Source organism: Pleurodeles waltl, chromosome 4_1 (genome assembly GCF_031143425.1).
Source record: "Pleurodeles waltl isolate 20211129_DDA chromosome 4_1, aPleWal1.hap1.20221129, whole genome shotgun sequence".
Taxonomy (NCBI): Eukaryota; Metazoa; Chordata; class Amphibia; order Caudata; family Salamandridae; genus Pleurodeles; species Pleurodeles waltl.
The window spans coordinates 353,432,580-353,454,974 of NC_090442.1; the positions used below are offsets into that span (position 1 = coordinate 353,432,580).

The 22,395-nt window shown below is 48.7% G+C and overlaps 1 protein-coding gene across 1 annotated transcript in view; it reads right to left on the bottom strand.

The window, feature by feature from the left end:
- The window catches only part of PLCZ1 (phospholipase C zeta 1), a 481,365-nt gene that overhangs the window by 249,808 nt on the left and 209,162 nt on the right, over window positions 1-22,395 (bottom strand). Inside the window, exons 4-5 of the mRNA XM_069227516.1 lie at window positions 17,913-18,131; window positions 10,605-10,613 (exon numbers count right to left, since the gene is read on the bottom strand). Of these exons, the coding sequence (XP_069083617.1) occupies window positions 10,605-10,613; window positions 17,913-18,131 (228 nt within the window). The remainder of the gene's footprint in view (window positions 1-10,604; window positions 10,614-17,912; window positions 18,132-22,395) is intronic.

Below are 22,395 nucleotides of genomic sequence, written 5' to 3' on the forward strand. Positions count from 1 at the left end.
CTCAGGTGGAGAGACATGAGAATCTCTGGTATTCCATCATCTGCTGCTCTTCTGAATATTATTGATGACTTAGGGGATGATTTAAATATAGATGGATGGTCCATTGTTCCACCATGGGAACGGAATAAATTACTCCCTCCCCATGATGGAGGGACTGCCAACCTAAATCATAAATGGCCACCAAGGGGGTGGTCATTTATTAAAACATTGGCAGGAACCACCATCAAGGCGGTTCCTGTCAATGCGTTTTACTCGTTGCTACAGAGTTGCATCAGCAGGACACACCCCTATAGCACAAATTAATTGTTTTTCTTTACAAAAAAAAAAATCTTGTGATGGAATTTTCTTGTTATAAAGAAATAATACAATGCTCCCCTTGCCATGGGAGCATGAACATGTTTTTACTGTTCTTTACTGCTAGGTTTTGCCTGCCGGTATGAAACAGTGAACAATTACTACAGCCCCATCTGTCTAAATTGGGCGTGTGGGCATTTAGCCATTCCTCTAATGGCCGTTACTCCCAGGCTGTATGAGAAGTTTTGTCTCAGTGGAGACAGAATAGTCTCTCTGGTGTGTCTATCTGTGAAGACCTGTCTGCATTTAAATCGTACAGGTGAATCTTCATCACTTTTGCAAATGACTATAAATACTACCAAAATATAAAGCAGCCCCTTAGTCTTGGATTACTGCAAATGTTTGGTTGATGTTGCAAGGTGAAATTTGCAGCACAGGCTAGAGCTGAGGACTTTGGAACTGGGAAAGTAGGTTTGAGTCACAGTGTTGGCACAGTTTTGGCTCAATGTCCCATGATTCTGGGAAAAATCTGTTAATTTCTTTGTGATCACTTAGGCCCTCATAATGACACTGGCGGTAAATCCCACTTACCGACATGCTGACGGTCACCAACATAATGCCACGGTGGCAGATATCCGTTCACCAATCCGACAGAATACAGCCACATACACAAATCTGCCAGACCAGAGGTCAATGATTAAGGGGTAGTCCCAAAACCCATACCGTTGCGCCAACAAAACAACGCCCATCACATTATGACCCACAAATCACCATTGCGGACATTCAACGGCGGTAAACCACTAACGGTACGTACCGCTGCGCTCAAAATGGACACCCGCAAACAAAGAAACACTACATTGGCCAATACCAAAAACACACACCTGACACCCATACACACACCACACCCACTCACACACACCACTATAAAACACACACCCACATTGTTGTGGGTACAACCCCTTATGAACAACAATTGACACCAGGAGACTGAGAAGAAGATCACAGAGACAGCTAGACATTCACACCACTTACACCCATACACCTCTCACGCACTCCACATCACACACTCCACCACATTACCCAACACACCCTCACAAACACACATCACACAACACCCATGGCACCACAAAAGCACCCCTGTTTTACTGAGGAGGATTTAAGGGTCAAGGTGGAGGAAATTGTCAGGTTAGAGCCACAGCTCTTTGGTGCACAGGTACAGCAGATATCCATTGCAAGGAAGATTGAGCTATGGCAGAGACCGGTGACTGGTGTTGGATCCCCACCTCCTCCCCCCTGCTCACAGCATGGGAGGAGCAAGTCTTGTCAATATTGCATCCTGAGGGACTCAGTGGAGTAGCCGGAGGACTGGACACTGGCAAGCCAATATTTACTACTACTCACCCCCATACCTGATGCCATCTCACACCCTCACCCTCACTTCCATCACTTCACCACATCCCACATACTGCACCTACACATATGACTAACCCGAACGCCAAGCCCTGCATGCTATACCAATGCATGGACAGCTCTCCCAGCCCTGCATTAACACCCATTACAAAAGCATGCACAGCATACAGAAACTAGCAATCACACAATACATCATCATACACAAACAAAAGGTGGCAGGGCAAAACCACCAATAGATTGGAAGCCAGGGACGTACAATATGTCACACACATGAAGCATAATACATCACTTACGTCCCCACAGGTACCGCAACCAATGTCAGCAGAGAGGAGGTGCCACGACTATCCAGTCCCCCAACAGAAGATGCCCCCAGTGATGACAGTAACTCTGGACTTTAGGATCTGGATGACCTACCTGGCCCATCAGGCACCTCTGGACAGCCGGTCACCCAAGCCCACTCACAGTCCACCACAGAGCCTCCCCATCAGTATCCAACACCACAGCACCCACTCAGCGTACACACACCTCTGTCCCCAGGACACGTCAATCAGCAGTGTGCCCAACTTTACAGGGACCCTAGTCCACACTTCATACCCAAGACAGTCATGGACCTGAGGTCAGTGACAGTGGGCACACTGTTCAGGGGACACAGGCACCCGCCAACAGGGGCACTAGGAGGCCTGCTGTGTGCCAGGGCAGGACAGGACCAGTGAACCAACTCTCCTGGAGGCACTCTCCGAGATCCTGGGAGCCTACCAACATTCAAAGACATGATGGGCCAGATCCTTGACAACGTGCAGGAGAACAGGTGGCTGCAGGAGGGACAGTATCAGGGAATCAGGGAGGACTTTCAGGCTATTAACACCACCCTGATCTACATAGCAGGGGTGCTGGCAGACATGGCCAACATCATGAAGGAGGCAACAGCACAGCAGCGGACCCCTACCACTAGCCAGTCCATTGACCAGCCATTCACTTCTGCTGCAGCTAGTGGGCAGGAGACCCCGCCACAGGACCCACAGGCAAACAGCACCCCTTCCCCTCCAGAAGGTGAACCACCCCGTAAACATTCCATGCGAACCAGACCGAAGCCAGAGACAGTTGCCAAGACCACCGCCAGGAAATGTGACTCTCCTGATTGTCTCCCTTGTGTCCCACACTGTCACCTTGTCCACTTTGAACTGCCTTTGCTCCCCTTCCTATGGCCACTTGGACACTGCATCTGTGCTACAAACAGACTGGAACAATATACTGGATTTTCCTCCATCATCACCCCATTCCATTGCACTTTCCCCTCAATTTCTTAGCACTACGATAAACACCCTTGAACACAACTTGACTACTAGTGTTTTATGTATTGAAAATTTGCATTTATGGAAACAGTCACGTATAGTGCAAATGAACTGTACACTATGAAAACATAGAAATAAGGACCTGTAGCTGGCTGTAGTCAGCACATCAGTACACAGTTGTTATATCACCAACATCTGTAAAATGACAAGCCATAGGTGACAGTAAGTTGAGATGCAAAGAAAGTTAATGCCATCATGCTACAGCCACACAGAATACACCAAGAGTCATAGGAATGTGCAGTTGCTCTGTCTCACCTGTGTGTAATTGGAAGTATTGGCGGTTAACTGATGTACTTGTGTCCTCATCCTCATCCTCAGCCTCTTCATCCTCACTGTTCTCAGGGTCTACTGCTGCCACAAGGGCATCTCCAGTCTCCTCCTCCTGCAAAACAGGTACATGGCATCTGAGGGCCAGGTTGTGCAACATGCAGCATTCCACTACTATCTGGCAGACCTTCTCGGGTGAGTAGCACAGGGACCACCTGTTAGATGGAGGTACCTGAACCTGGCCTTCAGGAGGCCAAAGGTCCTCTCAATGATCCGTCTGGTTCACCCATGTGCCTCATATAACTTTCCTCAGCCCCTGTCCTGGCATTCCTCACAGGGGTCAGCAGCCCCAATAGGTTTGGGTAGCCAGAGTAACCTGCAAGTATTGAGGGTCCACATTTACCCTCACACAATCCTATGGGGGAACACCTGTAGGTATACACTAACATACAGTGGGTGGGGACCAAGGTTCACTCAACTATTAGCCACACCCTGTGCCTCTGTAGTTGGCCCATCACATTTGGAATGCTGCTATTCCTCAGAACAAAGGCATCATGCACCGACCCAGGATACTTAGCATTGACATGGGAGATGTACTTCTTCCACCAGGCACAGCATCTGCACATTCAGTGAGTGGAAACTCCTACGATTCCTGAACACCTGTTTATTCTGGGAGGGGGGGGACAAATGCAATATGTGCCCCATCAATCGCCCCAATAACAATGGAGATAAGTACCACTGAATAGAATCTGGCCTTCACAGTGGCCAAATCTTCCACCTGGGGGAAAGAAATGTACCTGCACATGTGTTTTACCAGGGCAGATGAGACTCTTGCTAGCACAATTGAGAACACTGGCTGCGACATTCCTGCTGCCAAGCCCACTTTCACTTGGAAAGAACCAGTTGCAAAGAAATGGAGCACTGATTCCACTTGCACAAGAGGGGGATCCCAGTCAGATGATGGTGATGAGATCAGGTCTGGCTCCAATTGGGCACACAGCTCTGTGATTGTGGACCTGGCCTTCACAGTGGCCACAGAACCAGAGCACCCACAGAACCAGAGCCACAGAGCACCATCACCCATACACCATCCACGTACCTCACAGGACACACCCCAACACCTCACCCCACACACCCTCACACACACCACTCACACTACACCCATGGCACCACAAAGACACCCCAGGCTCTCAGAGGAGGATCTAAGGGTCATGGTGGAGGAAGTCATCCGGGTAGAGCCACAGCTATTCGGATCACTGGTGCGGCAGACATCCATCGCTAGGAAGATGGAGCTCTGGCGGAGAATCGTGGACAGGGTGAACGCCGTGGGACAGCACCCCAGAACAAGGGATGACATCAGGAAGAGGTGGAACGACCTACAGGGGAAGGTGCATTCTGTGGTAGCAAGACACCAGATAGCAGTACAGAGGACTGGTGGCGGACCCCCACCTCCTCCCCCACAACTACCAACATGGGAGGAGCAAGTCTTGGCAACACTGCATCCTGAAGGCCTGGCAGGAGTAGCAGGAGTACAGGAATCTGGTAAGTCAAATCTCTATCACTATCACCCCCCTACCTGCATGCCATCACGTACCCCCACCCCTACCCTCACCCCCATCACCCCACCTCCTCACATACACCCCACCATCACAACCCGCCCATCCCAGTACCCAGCACTGAATGCACCACCAATGCATGGACACCACTCACAGCCCTGCGTGGACACCCATCACCACAGCTTGCACACTAGAGAGAATCACCTAGCCCACAAAATAACTATTCACACAAGGCAAAGCTGACAGGGCACTCACAACCATAGAGGCCAACACACCCATGCACAAGATGTGACACGCAGAAACAATAACACTACATTTACATCCCCACAGGTCTCCCACACAACGTCACTGGAGAGGAGGTACCAGCAACATCCAGTCCCCCCCAAGAAGAGGCCCACAGTGAAGACAGCAGCTCTGCTTGCCTGGATCAGGATGACCAACCTGGCCCATCAGGGACCTCCAGACAGACGGTTACCCAGGCACAGTCCCATACCACCACAAAGCCTCCCCCTCAGGCAAACACCACCACAGCACCCACCCAGCAGGCACATACCTCTGCCCCCAGGACACGTCAATCAGCAATGTGTCCACCACTACAGGGACCCCAGGGCACACCACAAACACAGGACGATTAGGTACCTGGGGTCAGTGGCAGTGGGCACACGGTTCAGAGGATAGAGACACAGGACAACAGGGAACCTGGGAGGACTGCTGTGCGATAGGGTGAGGACAGGCCCAGGGAACCGACTTTCCATGAGGCACTCACCAACATCCTGGGAGCATACCACCATTCCCAGGAGACGATGGGCCAGATTCTGGCCAAGTTGCAGGAGACCCAGCAGCTGAAGGAGGGACAATACCAGGGGATTAGGGAGGACCTGAGGGACATCCACACCACCCTCGTCACCATTGCAGGAGTGCTGGCAGACATGGCCAACACCATGAGGGAGGCAGTGGCACACCAAAGGGTCCCTGACACTAGCCAAACCGATGAACAGCCCTCCACCTCCGCTGATGCTAGTGGACAGGAGACCCCGCCACATGAACAACAGGCCACCAGCACCCTACCCCCTGCAGAAGGAGAACCACCTCACAAACAGTCCCTGCGATCCAGCAGAAGCCAGGAAACATTGCCAAGACCCCCGCTAGGAAATAAGACTCTCCTGATTGTCACCTTGTCCACTTGAACTGCCATTGCTCCACTTCCTATGCGCCCTTGGACAATGCACCTGTGATACAAATAGACTGGACTCTTACCTGGACTCTCCTCCACCACCTCCCCAGCCTATAGCAATACCCCATCCACATAGTAGAACATGAATAAACATCCTTGTAAAAAATACAAGTAATGAGTCTGTCAAGTGATTGAACTATGTATTTGTTTAACAATCTGTAGACATTGCAATTCAGCTGTACAGTAATGTATACATAGATATGACCTGCAGTTTGCTGCAGTCACTACACCAGGAGCCAGAGTGGGGCACAGATATCTGTAAATAGACATGTCAAAGGGTACAGTAAGTGGCCATAGTAGTGGGAATATCAGCCTGCCAGTAAAAAATCACAATACAAAACTGCAATGGAAGGTGAAGTTACAGTGGTTTACCTGTGTGTCACTGGAAGTACTGTCGAATGATTGCTGTTCTATTGTCCACATCCTCATCCTCTGACTCATCTTTGTCACTGTCCACAGAGTCCACTGCTGCCACACGCTCATCTCCAGCTTCATACTCGTGCAGAAAAGGCACCTGGCGACGTAAGGCAAGGTTGTGCAACATGCAACATGCCATGATGATCTGGCACACCTTCTTGGGTGAGTAGCATATGGAACCACCGGTTAGATGGCGGCACCAAAACCTGGCTTTCAGGAGGCCAAAGGTTTGCTCTATAATTCTTCTTGTTCACCCATGTGCCTCATTGTAACGTTCCTCTGCCCTTGTCCTGGGATTCCTCACAGGGGTCAGGAGCCATGACGGGTCGGGGGTAACCAGAGTCACCTGCAAATACTGAGGGATACCTGTTAGCCAGACACTAACCCTTAGTGCCAACCCCATACCCATACACCAAAATATGCTGGGTGGGGACCATGGGCTCACCTATTAGCCACACTCTGTGCCTCTGGAGTTTAGCCATCACATATGGGATGCTGTTATTCCTCAGGATAAAGGCATCATGCACAGACCCAGGATACTTTGCATTCATATGGGAGATGTACTACTCTGCCAGGCACACTATCAGCACATTCATAGAGTGAAAGCTCTTTCAATTTCTGAACACCTGTTCATTTTTCCGGGAGGGGTCAAAGGCAATATGTGTACCATCTATTGCCCCAATAATGTTGGGGATGTGTCCCATTGTATAGAAGTCAGCTTTCACTGTGGACAAATCCTCCACCTGGGGGAAAACAATGTAGCTGCGCATGTGTTTCATCAGGGCAGACAACACTCTGATCAGCTCTATTGAGAACATTGGCTGAGACATTCCTGCTGCCAAGCCCACTTTCACTTGGAAGGAGACAGTTGCCAAGAAATGGAGCATAGCTAGGACTTTCTCAAGAGGGGGGATCCCAGTGGGGTGACGGATAGCAGAGATCAGGTCTGGGTCCAATTGGGCACACAGCTTTCCATCTGTTCACTCACTTGCTACGTGACCTTCAACAGGAGAGGACCTACACTGCAAGTGCTGCTGTGACCTATGTCTGGAACCGACCGTGGCTCGTGTCACTGGGGAAAGGGCCCCTGCCTTCACCGCTGTGGAGCTGGAGAGACTGGTTAATGGGGTTCTACCTCAGTACCGAATGCTGTATGGGCCTCGAGACCAACAGGTGAGTACACTGTGAGCACGATGCATGGGGCATGAATGCATGGAGTGCTGTTTGTGAGGGCCTCGTGTAAGGGAGGGTGGTTGAGTGGTGCTGGGCAGCGTGCTGCATGTATGGTGGGCAATGTATGTGCGTAAGGGGATGGGAGGGATATGGTGAGCCATTAGTGTAACAGACTATCTGGCCTGTTACACTTTCTCTATGGTACCCTTTCTCTATGTGTATTTCCTCTGCAGGGCAGCTCCCAACTGTAAAAGGGAATATGGCATGCCATCGCCAAGGATGTGCAGACCCTGGGGGTCTTTGGCAGTTGGAGTACCCACTGTTGCAAATGGTGGGAGGACGTGAGACACTGGGCACGGAAGACGGCAGAGGCCCTGCTGGGGATGGCCTCCCAATGAGGAAGGGGTGCCCGTCGAACCCTGACCCCCCTGATGGTCTGCATACTGGCGGTGGACCATCCGGAGCTGGATGGCCGCTTGAGGGCATCACAGCAGCCACAATGGGGTGAGTACAGTTTCCCAATATACTACTTGAGCGTGGTGGGGTGGTTTCTGGGTGGGGGATGTGCACCTGTTGGTGCCCCTAGGCCAGGCCGGACATTGCAGGGTAGGTTCCATGTTGGGCAGGGGCTGATGAACTCCACCTCCAACCAAGCTAGTGGGCATCCACTACTGGGCAGGGCTCTGTGGGTCTCAGGTATGCTGCAACTGGCGTTAGGTATTACTGTCCATGGCATGGTGATTAGCATTGTCACTGGTAGTGCATTGCATAGTGTGTCGGGCTGTTCGCTGTGTGTTGTGTATGCCAACAGTGGTGTTGTTGCTGCCATTGACCAAGTGTATCCTCTGTCTCTTCCCCCCCTTTTTGTTTTGTCATCCTGTCCTTATGTGCATTAGCATCATCTGGAGGTGGAGCAGAGGCACCGGCGACAGAGGGAGCTTCAGCCCACAGGGCCCATGAGGCCGAATCCACCGACAGTGAGGGCACCAGTGCGACGGAGGGCGAGGGGAGCATCACCGCAGAGACAGGAGGGGACAGTTCTGAAAGTGATACCTCCTCCGATGGAAGCTCCTTAGTGGTGGCGGGCACCTCTGTTGTCACCCCAACTACAGGTACAGCCATCACCTCCATACCAGCACCACCCTCCCAGCAGCCCCTCAGCGAGTTTCTCATGCCCGGTCCCCCAGGACGGTGTGCATTTTCTTCACCACAGGCACCTCAGGCCCTTCCCCAGTTAGCCCTGCTGCCCTGAGTGAGGAAGCTATTGACCTCCTGCTATCCATCTCTGTTGGGCAGTCAACCATAGTGAATGTCATCCAGGGCCTGGCAGGGCATTTGCAACATACAAATGTATTCCTGGAGGGCATTCACTCTGGCGTGGTGGCCCAACAGAGATAATTCGAGGGTCTGGCCTCCTCCCTGATGGCAGCCATTGTTCCTGTCTCTAGCCTCAGCCCTCCAACTTTCTCATCCCAATCCCAGTCCCATTCCCCTGAACCCCAACCTATCCCAAGCACACATTCAGACCAGCATGCACCCAAGACAACACACAGGAGTGGCTCAGGCAAACACAAGCACCACACATCATCCCACAGGCACTCACACAAACACCAGCTAGATGCTGACATAACAAAATTCCCTGCCTCCACTGTGTCTCCCTCCACCTCGTCGTCCGCCTCCCTCCCAGTAGCATCTCCACTCACACCTACATGCACTACATCCTTAACCACTACCACTATCATGCCTATCACTACATGCCCCTCAATTGCAGTCACCAACCCTACATCCATGCACACGTCCCCTGTGTCCTCTCCCACTGTGTCTGTGCCTCCTCCTCCCAAACTACACAAACGCAAGCTCTCAGACACCCAACAGCCATCCACCTCACAACAGCATCCAGCCCATGCACCTGCACCCAAACACAGCAGACACCTCCTACAACCACTCCCTCTTCCTTCACTCCCAAACCTTCACCCTCTTCCCGCCCCAGTGTCCCTAAGAACCTTTTCCTCTCCGCCATTGACCTCTTCCCTATCCCCCCCGTCCTTCACGTCAGGCTAGGGGGGGCAGAACCCAGGCTAGCACCTCAGCCACCCAGTCTATGGCCACTGTATTTTCGGCAGCTACTGCAGGTGTGAGAGGCTCCAAGGAAACACCCATCAGCACTGGCAGTGTGCCTGCACCAGCTGCCAAGGTGAAGGGCAAGGATGTACCACCAGCTGCCAAGGGCAAGGAGGCACCACCAGCTTACAAGGGGAAGAGCAAGGAGGCACCACCAGCTTACAAGGGGAAGGGCAAGGAGGCACCACCAGACAGCAAGGACAAGGACAAGGGCAAGGGCGTGGAGACACCACCAGACGGCAACGGCAAAGGGCCTGCCTCTGCAGGCAGGAGGGACAGGAGGCCTGGTGCTGTGACCGAATCTGAGCCCCCAACACTAACCATGGCGCTTCAGCTGTCCGAGGCTGCAGGGGAAGGGCTGGAGCCTCCCCTCACCACTGCCAGCACCTCCACCAGCACCACTGCCAGCAGCAGCAGCACCGGTGGGCAGCCGTCTGAGGCTGTTGGGGGAGGGCTGGAGCCTCCCCCACCACTGTCTGCACCGCCTTCAGCACCGCCACCTACACCCCCACCTGCACCGCCACCAGAACCACTGCCAGCCGCAGCAGCCCCAGTGGGCAGCTGTCTGAGGCTGCAGGGGAAGGGCTGGAGCCTCTCCCCACCACTTCCTTCACCACCACCAGCACCGCCACCTGCACTGCCACCTGCACCAGCACCATCACCTGCACCGCCACCTGCATCACCACCTGCACCACTGCCAGTAGTAGCAGCCCCAGTGGGCAGATGTCCGAGGCTGTAGGGGAAGGGCTGGAGCCTCCCCACCACTTCCTGCACCAGCACCGCCACCGCCACCTGTACTGCCAGCTGCACCGCCAGCAGGACCATCACCTGCACCGCCACCTGCAACACCACCTGCACCACTGCCAGCAGGAGCAGCCCCAGTGGGCAGCCATCACCGCCGGCAGGAAGTGTGTAGTCCTGCATCCATGGACTGTAATGCATCCTACCCACTGCAAATCGTGTGGGTCTGACACCCAGGAGAGTGACTGTGACATTGCACTCCCCAAGATCTGCTTCTCAGGGCACAAAACCCCCTCCAGAACCAGTGGAAGAAGGCATCCACTCACCCCCTCCTTGCCAGGATGAAGCACACTGGGCAAAAAGCCCCCTTCAGAACCAGTGGAAGAAGGCATCCACTCACCCCCTCCTTGCCAGTATGCGGCACACTGGGCACAAAGCCCTCTCCAGAAGTAGTGGAAGAAGGCATCCACTAGAGAGACTGTGGCCTTGCACTCCCCAGGACCAAGCAGTGGGCAAACCACCCACTAGAGAGACTATGGCTTTGCACTCCCCAGGACCAAGCAGTGGGCAGACCACCCACTTGAGAGACTGTGGCCTTGAACTCCCCAGGACCAAGCAGTGGACAGACCACCCACTTGAGAGACTGTGGCCTTGCACTCCCCAGGACCAAGCAGTGGGCAGGCCACCCACCTGAGAGACTGTGGCGTTACACTCCCCAGGACCAAGCAGTGGGCAGACCACCCACTTGAGAAACTGTGGCCTTGCACTCCCCAGGACCAAGCAGTGGGCAGACCACCCACTCGAGAGATTGCAGCCTTGCACTCCCCAGGATCAAGCAGTGGGCAGACCACCCATTTGAGAGACTGTGGCCTTGCAGTCCCCAGGATCAAGCATTGGGCAGACCACCCAATAGAGACTGTGGCCTTGACCTCCCCAGGACATTGCACAGGGCATGTTTCCCCCTCCAGGACAAGTGGTGTTGTACCATCTTCTGACTGAGGTGCCCCCCCGTTCCCCTGAGGTGCCTGTGCATTTTCGACCTGATGCCCCAGCAGTGTTCTCTCCATGTTGATGCAGGAGTAAGGTGGGGCCTTGGGCTTTGTGATGTGGCCCGTGGCTTTTTTTTTTCCGCCGGCTTGTTTGCGGTATTACTGCCCCTTTATCACCGACCGCCAGGGTTGTAATGAGGGCCTTAGTTCTTTCTGGGCCTTCTTTGAGAGTAGAGTCTATGCAAGTCTGTCTATTTTATTTATACCTATGCTTTCCTTAAATTTTCTTCAGTCGGAGACCTTACATTAGTGCTTCTGCAACAATTATACTTTGAGTATTTTGTAGATGCTAATTCCCAATTAGCTAATGTTGGACCTGGCCCTTTTACAGGGTCATTCCCAAGACTTTTTGCTTTTTGCCTCCTTATTTTTCTGAACCTTGTTGGCTGACTTTTTGACTCTGAGCACTTTTTAACTGCTAACCAGTGCTAAAGTGCATGTGCTCTTCCTTACAAATTTGGTATGATTGGATTATACCTAATTGGCATATTTAATTGACCTATAAGTCCCTTGTAAAGTGGTATCCCTATACCCAGGGCCTGTAAATTAAATGCTACTGGTGAGCCTGCAGCGCTGCTTGCACCACCCAATAAAGTAGCCTGTCAAACCTATCTAAGGCCTGCTAGCACAGAGTCTGTGTGCGCAGTTTCCTGCCACAGGGACGTGGCATCTAAATTTACTTGCCAGGCCCAGAACTCCCCTTTTACTAAATGTAAGTCACCCCTAAGGTGTGCCCTAGCTAGCCCTTTGGGCAGGGTGCCATGTATGTAGGAGGAAGGACATGTGCCATGTTGCGTGGCCTGTCCTGGTAGTGACAAACAGCCTAACTTGGTGCCTCATAGGATTGCATTGGAAATGCCCTGCTTTCTGTGTAAGGGGTATTGTCTGATTTATGAGGGGTAGAGTAGGCATGTTTGGTATGGTTGTGATAGTGGTGAGAAATGCTGCTTACTGGTGTAGGTGTATTTTTTATTACTATCACAGAAAGGCCTCTTCTAGAAAGTGCGCATTTATCTGTGCCTATGACTTTGGGGTTTTGCAGCTTGTCTCCAATCCACGTCTGGGCAGACTGGCAGTTGAGGCTTTGTGCATACTTTTCAGACAGCCTGAACGCAGGGAGGGTGGAGGTGACACAGAGGTGCATCTACATATTTAAAGCCTTCCTGAGAAGGGAGAGGCGGGCACACCTGCATTTGTAAAGGCTGTGCCCTGGCCTCACACAATAGGGTCGTTAACCCCCCACAGATGTTTGGAGCCTGTGCTGAAAGTAGAGAGGGGGCACTCCCAGAAACAGTTGTAACTGGCTGGAACCTCCTCTCCCTACCATTGTAAAACACACTGTAACCCTAGTATAAGTACAGGGGAATTTCCCCACAATTTGAACATTCTTTGAACTTGAAACGGGACACAGAACGCTGATCAATGGACTCACCAGGAAACCACCTTGGACTGCTGCTGCTGTGCTGACCTGTGACCTGCCTGTTCACTAGTAAGAACTGCCACCATCTGCACCCCTTGTGCTGGCCTGTAGCTGGGCCCACCAGCCCTGTGCTCCTTCTTGTCTGGCTTGCTCCCAGGGGCAGGGTGCTGTGGCCCCTGACCCCTGCAAACAATCTCTACAACTTTGACTGAAGCGCTTTCCAAAAGGCGATCTTTTTATTGCTGAGGAAAAATCACCGCCGCAGCCCAGGCTGCAGATTTGGCCTTAGCGCTGTGAAAAGAGCTTTATTTGGAGCCCCAAAATCACCGCCGCAGCTCGGGCTTGTAAACGAGCCATCGCGCTTTCCTAAAGCGCGCTGCCTTCATTTGGAGCCCCAAGGATCACCGCCACAGCACCGAGAAAGCTGTTGGTTAAGGCGTGAGTGTTACGCGCTTACTAGTGCCCCCAGGGCACGAAGAGAACCTTCCTGCTTTCATCCGGAGCAAGCGTGCTCCTATCGGCGCCCCCGGGACGAGGACCGATCCGTGGAGCACCCCCGGGGCACCGACAGGCCCTGCCTTCGGCCAGGACGTCATCAGGAGTCCTCGTCTGTGGGAGTCCCGGAGGACTCTCCTGTGATTGCTGGCCAGGCGGTAGCCTCACCGGAGGCTCGCCTGGACCACCGGCTCCCTGGTTGGCCCCCTCGTGGGCCAGTGACATTTTCTTGGGGGTCTCCCCCCATGTAAGGGCCGATGGCCCGTTTTCAAATCGGAGGGGGTGCCTGGCGCCCCCCTCCTTCCTCAGAGGATTTCCCTGACTCGGGCCCACCTCGTGAGGGCCGGTGGAGGCCTAGCGAGGCCCCCAGTATTCTCGGTCCCCAGAGGTGCCCGTTAACAGGATAGAAGAGGTGCGTGCCGCCCTCTTCTCCTCACCAGGAAATCCAAGGCCCCCGTTTTGCACATAGGAGCGCCGGGAGCCCCATTGTTCGCCTTCTAGGCACTGGGGGTGCCTTCATCCAAACAGGTACTGTTTAAAGGACCAATAATAGTTGCAATCCAAAGTACTTTCTACCAACTTTTATTGATTCATATATTACCTACCTGTGTTTGATGTTTTTACATATGTGCTAATGTTTCTTTTATGAGCATGACAAGCGGATATGTATTTATATGACTTGTGAGATATTCTCTAATGTCCCTTTTGTGGGTATTTAGGAATTGTTCATGACAAGTGCATAGAACTCTTATTGTAATTCCTGACTACTGCTTCTGTTGCAGAATCCTGAGTACTTACGTTTTCTAATGTGAAGACTGCATATTCTTGCAGAGTATTAGTAACTTGTGTAACATTCTGACAACTGCTAAGGTAGCAGGGTATTACTTATGTGTAATGTTGGTCTAATTATGTTTTGTGCAATACAGATTATTTTTACATAGCTCCGTGTTGTGTTTACTTTGTGGTGTACATTTTGCGTCACGCGTGTTTTGCGTTGTGCAAACGCTTTACACATTGCCTCTGGGGTAGGCCTGACTGCTCGTGTCAAGCTACCAAGGGGGTGAGCAGGGGTTATCTTGGATGTGTAACTCCCTTGCCCTGACTAGAGTGGGTAGGTTCTGCCTGGCTGAGGTGCATGCCCTAGCCAACCAGAAACCCCATTTCTAACAGCTAACTTGTTGCTTTTTGCTTTCTGTTATGAATCATATTTTTGAATGAAACCATGACGTTTTAACTTGGAATCTTGTCTTAAACAAGTGTATTTGTTAGCCTTAGGCTAAGTCTTACGAAGACTTGGAAGGTCTTACTTACAAAGACTCAGACAGCCCCAGTCTTGGGCATCGACCCTGTTAATTAGTTAATTAGAGCATCAGCATAGAGAACCTAACATGCTAAAGACAGTGTAAGAAAAACATTATTGCAAAGTACTGCAAAGAGACATATCTACCTTTTTCTTTTTTATTAGATTTTCAGAATATGTGTGAGTTAGGGCCAGATTTATCATTACACTGGTAGCAGAAAATGATTGCAGTTTACAACCAGTATTTTTGCAATCATTATTTAAATTATTTAATTGACCCAAGTACTAATAAATAGCTGTGCACAATTATGAATCATAGTGTGTCACAATCCAACCTACCTGGTCAATATTCATTAGATAGGTTGCAAATTGCAACTCACTTTAGTTGGATGCACTTACAGACGTGGTGGCCTTCAAGGGACAGCAGATCACACTGCCTGTGAATACATTTAAATAAACTATTTTAAAAGCAGCCTATTTCTTAAGCAGATAGAGTGCTGATTTTTAAGTGCTTTTAAAGTGTTTCTCTGACATTTAGCGTACACCTCAAGAAAAACTTTCCACATTTAATCAAGTGGAAGTAGTCTGAAACGGACCCCTCCTTCATGCAAATGAGTTACCACACCAGCTTTGCCGTTGGCAATATTCAATAGCTTGCAAAGGGAATTATGGTTGCAAATCATTGGCACATCTAACATGGATTGGTATTTGGAAGAGACAGCCAAAACAAGCCAATTCGAAATATTGAATTGGTGCCAGTTGCAGATCCAATTTAAGAGTTGCTGCAAAACTTAAACAGCTCATAAAATAGGTTTTGCACATGGCCAAAAATGTTTCTGCAGTTCTAAACTCTCAGTCAGAAAGTTTGTACATCTGACCCTTAATTCCTATAAGTTCTGCAATTATTGGAACTTCAAAGGGATAATTAAAGGGAAGAGTATGTTGTCAAGGTTAAGTTCTGGGATTTTCATGTGTGATTAATCATTGCTCAATACAAATGGAGCGTGCTTCTTCAAGATTCCCTAATGTAGCACACTTAGCTTTACAAGAGAACCCACCAGAGGAACCAACCTCTGACCACCAGCTCTCACGTCATAGCAGTTAGCAATTTGTTGGTTTGAGTATCAGGGCTCGAATCAGGCAAACAATTGGACATTTTCTGCCCACACTACAATTTACCTTCATATTTCTAATAACAATATTCCTTCTCTCCAGTCATCTGGCTACAGGGTTACTATCTCACTACAACTGCAAAGTATGTTTGCCCCTTTGGATTTACAAGCTCCTGAAGCAAGTCATACTCTGATAACATAAGACTTCCTTCATTTCCTGCACTTGATAATGAGCTCAGACCATTGTTGGAACACCAAGCACATTAAGGAATGTCCCCTCCCTCAAATTCTCAAGTAACTCAATCGTACCATCCAACTTCAAAATGTATGGACCTTGAATGCAACTATTTTTCCTTTTGAACCATGCAAATGAGACCTTCGGTTTCTGGCCTACTGCCTTTACCTGCTCTTGATTGTTCATCAAATGCACTGTCATGTTCGCAAACAGCATTATGCCTCAGCATAGCAGGGTCTTTTCTGCATGCTTCTTCACATTACTCCTCTGCCAACATTTTATGGCTTAATCTAACACCAGTGCTGCAAGCCATGAAACCTCCCCTTTCTTTTTTGTTCTATTAGCCATCACATTTTGCTGGACGTTTTTGAACCTCTAGGATAGAAGCTTTTCTTCTGAGAGATAGGTGAATAACAGCAGCACAAGCAGCGCTCAAATAAAGGATTCTGAGTGGATCAATCATCTTACATATTTGTAATGTAAAACCACAGCGGGTGCAGAGAATGCAATGGAAAATCCCACTGAGTAGTACCAAATTTCAACGCTTGGCATCTGATGTCTGTGGGGTGCATGTAACTTTTTGGGGCTCAATGAAAGTTCACTTCTTGCACACATTTCAATCTATACCATGCTAAAGCACTAGTAGTGTGTTTGTACCAAATCCAGCTCACTTACTCAGTGACATTCTGGATATTGGTTCCCCTAATTGCCAATAGCTCTCACTGCAACAATGTTCCACAAGTCGGATTGCCAGCACCAGCTTTGGAGAATTTAAGCACGTCAATATTGGTAGCCAGGAAGTAGAAAGAATGGAGGAAAGTAGTGAAGCAGAACTCATGGCCTTATAACGAGTATCATCTTCAGCATTCCAGGATTTGTTTAGACACAGCTGAATTTGACGGAGCAAGAGATCAGTCAGTAGCTTTGTGATCCCACTGCAGCTTCTGCTGTGGTTACCCAGGCCTAACTGCTGTAATTGTGACACTGCTGTAATGACTGGACTGATAACTTAATTTTGTGCCTCTATCACAATTTGTGAGTTAGGCATTGACCTGGAATACATTCTCCATAATGTTTTCCTTGAGTAAATGTCACTTATGCGCAGAGTAAAAACATTGGCCAGTCTGGACATATTTCTTTGAGGTTGTTCATCTAATGAAAATGATGTGCTGATGTTTTCTTTATAAACTGGATGTGTTTGGGAGATTATATGAAGTGTGATGGATAAGTAGAATAAACATGAACAATAAAGTCCTTGTAGATGTTTCCACTGGCATGGGTGAAACTTGTGTAATTTGCTTTTAATGAACTATATGAAATGTCAGTATAATTAAAGAAAAGTGTGTAAAATTACCAAAATGCAAATCTGTCATTTGCATTTCATGCAAAAAATCATAAAAGCTCAATTGCTGTGATGGCAGCAACATTCTGGTTGTTTGGTTTATCCCTGAATTGTGCCACACAGTGGTGTAAGTATACAATGTGGCACAACGGCATAACTTAGGGAATTTCGCCTGACAAGCATAACACGAAATTCCCAAACATCACACAATTTACACATTTTAAATTTCAATTTTGGTCAGGCTTAGATTTAGACTAGTGTTTTTGAAAGTATGACTTGATGTTAAATACAATCTCAATATATCTTAGGAAAATCAATTTCTCCTTATACTTTTATCAGTTTCTCACATTCAGTCTAGTGAATTTCTCATCTCTGATCAAATATTTCTTCTTACCTTTGACCTTTTTGATACTTTACTAAAGATCCTCGAAATTCTCTGTGATTTAGACTTTACCATTTTTCTTTTCCTTTGACTGCTGTACTTGTCTTGCATATTATCCTTGTTATCATCCATGTTTTCGTCCTCCTCACTACCTTCGCTAGGAGATGAACCACTGTCTACATTGTCTTTGTAGTATACTTTATCTTTTATTAAGATCTTGTTCTTCAGTTTCTGGAAGCATAGATTGTAAATTAGCACAGACTTTTACAAACATGCGTTTCTAGTTTTAAAATACATTTTGGGTTAGTGATAGAATAGAAACTAAGAAATTACATTCCAAAACTGACTTCCACACAAATATTAATGTGTGTATTGTTGCACAGTGTAATATATATATCAAATAAAGTTGGGCTTGCTGACAGAGTAGTGTATAGTGCTTGCATTTGTAGTTGTTTGAAGAGGTTTTAAAATTAATGTTGACACTCTTGAGTGCATTTAAGTCCAAAACCATTGGCCTGATTTATGCATATTTGATTGAAGGGACAGCAGTAACCAATGTTTGCTTCATGCTGTTGCATCACAGGGTGAGAGCAGACCAGATCATATCTACTACGATATTGCACTGTTTCTCTCTCCCCTGCCATGGTGCTCTTTCAGCAGGCTCACACCATGATCGTGTGTGATTTTTGTCATAGGTTTACATAAGAAGGGTACGATTCCAGTACAAAATACTATGATTAGACATGTTTTAAAATGATTCAGTATAGTACAGCATACAGTTAGGAAAGTTTAAAAACAGTGCAATGGCCTCAAGGTTGTGTAAAGTTTTGGTGCAAAGCCCTGTCTACCTTTTTTTAGATATGAGTTTGCATCAAAATCAATGGGTGGCTACATGAGGATGCCCATGCTCCATTGATGCAAAGTACTACAAATTAACGCAAAACACTAATTTGCATTAGTCTGGGGCTACTTTGCAGCGCAAATCAGGATGTATACTCGTTAGTAAATCCCAATCCAGGCCTTGGAGACAGTTTGTGACAGTGCCCGGCTCAAATGCTTGATTTATCTGGCCCCAAGTTTTGAACAACACCTTACCTGAAGCTGGAAATAATCAGACCATATTTCGATTTTTATCAACTTTGACATGTCGGTAATGCTTTAAACACTTTAAAATCAATCCATTCTAATTGCGATACAGTAGCAGGTACAATTCTCAAATTCTCAGCAACTCCGAACATTTTCCAAAAGTTTGTCACTAAAGGTTAAGCCTTCGTGTTGTCATATTAATAGTAATTCTGCATACATTGTTAGCACTTTCAGTTTATCAATGTGATCTATTCATGTGACATTTGTTGTATCTGTTTACTCCTGTATTGCAAATAGAGTAGGTCTTTAATTGAAAGTGATGCAGCGGAGAAATAAATATCTGGATTTTGTTTCAAAGGGATGCCTTTGCAGAGGATAGTTGAAGTAATCAGGTTGCCAGTAACAGGATTACCAGTCAAATCTAGCTTTGAAGTGCAGGAGGAGCACCATTTTACATTCTTTGTAGCTTACATTTCACCACAGAAAGCCCGATAAAATGCACAGTGGAAAACATGCAAGACATTTGGGGATTACCAGGGTATTCCTGCACATTGGAATTAGCAAGTATCAGTAATTTTGGATGTGGGAATATTTCATCGGTTTACATGCTCTACTTTTAATGGCAATCTTGGGTGAAAATATTTGACAAACCAGAGGATAGCTGTATACTTTATCAGACATCAATCAAAGACCGCCCAGTTCCCCTACTTTTTCCAGGCCAGATGGCCTCCCCTTTAATGCACTAAGCATATATATATTATTTGTGGGGGGGGGACACTGGGATGATTAAGGCCCTCATTCTGACCTTGGCGGGCGGCGGAGGCCGCCCGCCAAAGTCCCGCCGTCAGGTTACCGTTCCGCGGTCGAAAGACCGCGGCGGTAATTCTGACTTTCCCGCTGGGCTGGCGGGCGGTCGCCTTCAGACCGCCCGCCAGCCCAGCGGGAAAGAGGCTTCCACGATGAAGCCGGCTCGGAATCGAGCCGGCGGAGTGGAAGCTGTGCGACGGGTGCAGTTGCACCCGTCGCGTATTTCACTGTCTGCACAGCAGACAGTGAAATACATTTAGGGGCCCTCTTACGGGGGCCCCTGCAATGCCCATGCCAGTGGCATGGGCACTGCAGGGGCCCCCAGGGGCCCCGCGACCCCCCCTACCGCCATCCGGATCCCGGCGGTCGGACCGCCGGGATCTGGATGGCGGTAGGGGGGGTCGGAATCCCTGCGGCGGTGCAGCAAGCTGCGCCGCCGTGGAGGATTCAATGGGGCGGCGGTACACTGGCGGGAGCCCGCCAGTGGTGCCGGTCCGACCGCGGCTTTACCGCCGCGGTCGGAATCCCCATTGGAGCACCGCCGGCCTGTCGGCGGTGCTCCCGCGGTCCTCCGCCCTGGCGGTCTTTGACCGCCAGGGTCAGAATGAGGGCCTAAGTATTGTGTTTATGTGGCCGTGTTCAGTGGTACATGGAGTGACTTTCTGGTTTGCCGGAAAAAAGAACTAGGAACCGCATTTTGATTCGAGCAGTTTAGTGTTTTGAAACTCGGTGTTTTGGTCCAGCCCGGTATTTAACCCCTTCGCTGCCAGGCCCTTTCCCCCTCAGGACAGGTCTTTTTTTTGGCTATATGGGGCAGGGCGCACTCAGGCCCTGATACATTTTTGTCCACATAAGCTACCCACGCCAAATTTGTGGGCTTTTTTTCCAACATCCTAGGGATTTTAGAGGTACCCAGATTTTGTGCGTTCCCCTGAAGGAGACCAAGAAATTAGCCAAAATACAGTGAAAAGTTCGTTTTTTTGAAAAAAAATGGAAAAAGGGCTGCAGAAGAAGGCTTGTGGTTTTTCCCCTGAAAATGGCATCAACAAAGGGTTTGCTGTGCTAAAATCACCAGCTTCCCAGCTTTCAGTAACAGGCAGACTTGAATCAGAAAACCCAATTTTTCAACACAACTTTGGCACTTTACTGGGACATACCCTTATTTTTACGATTTTTGTGCTTTCAGCCTTCTTCCAGTCAGTGACAGAAATCGGAGTGAAACTGATGCTGGATCCCCAATACCTAAACATTTCTGAAAAGTAGACAAAATTCTGAATTCAGCAATGGGTAATTTGTGTAGATCCTACAAGGGTTTCGTACAGAAAATAACAACTGAAATAAATAAAAAATTAAATTGAGGTAAAAAAACAGCAATTTTTCTCTATGTTTACTCTGTAACTTTTTCCTGCGATGTCAGATTTTTGAAAACAATATACCGTTACATCTGCTTGACTCTTCTGGTTGCAGGGATATATAAGGCTTGTAGGTTCATCAAGAACCCTAGGTACCCAGAGCCAATAAATGAGCTGCACTTGCAGTGGGTTTTCATTCTATACTGGGTATACAGCAATTCATTTGCTCAAATGTAAAGAGTGAAAAATAGGTATCAAGAAATGAAAAAAATTAGAGAAAGACAAGGGGCAATAACACTTATTTTGCTATTCCATGTTCCCCCAAGTCTCCCAATAAAAATGATACTCACTTGTGTGGGTAGGCCAAGCGCCTGCGACAGGAAATGCCCCAAAACAAAACGTGGACACATCACATTTTCCCAAAGAAAACAGGTGTTTTTTGCAAAGTATCTTCCTGTGGATTTTGGCCTCTAGCTTAACCGGCACCTAGGGAAACGTACCAAACCTATGCATTTTTGAAAAATAGACACCTAGGGCAATCCGAGATGGGGTGACTTGAGTGGATACCCCAATGTTTTCTTACCCAGAATCCTCAGCAAACCTCAAATTTTTAGCTAAAATATCACATTTCTGTGTGGGATCACCGGACCGGGACAAATTTCCAATCACCCCACATTCCTCTCAGCCTCCTGGTAAAAATGATACCTCCCTTGTGTAGGTGGGCCAAGTGCTTGTGACAGGGAAGAGCCAAAAACATGTCGAAACAGAGGGGGAACCAAAGTGGGTCCAAAAGGGCAGTTTGAAAAAAAAAATTTTAGGTCGACAAGTGCAGCAGAATTTTTATCAGTATAGATGCGACAATGCTGGGTGGTAGGAATTTTGTGGATTTCTGCAGATTCCGGAAGGTTCCATCATAAAAATGTGGGAAAAATGCGTGCTTTCCAGCAAAGTTGCAGGTTTGCAGGGTATTGTGGGTAAGGAAATGGTGTGGGGTGCATGTGAAGCACACCACCCAAGAATCAACCATATGTTTAGCTTTCAGATGTGTCTACGTCTTGTGGATTTTTCTACATGGCAGCGTCCCGAAGTAAAAAAAAGTGCAGCCCTCACTATTCCAAGTGAGATGATTTTGAGAGTTACCAAGCTCTCATGGCCCAAATGTAAAACAAAAACCAAAAATAATCAAATGTCCTCTTGCTTGCCATGGGATAAGATGTTTTAGTGTGCGGGGGAGAGCTGAAAGACTGTTA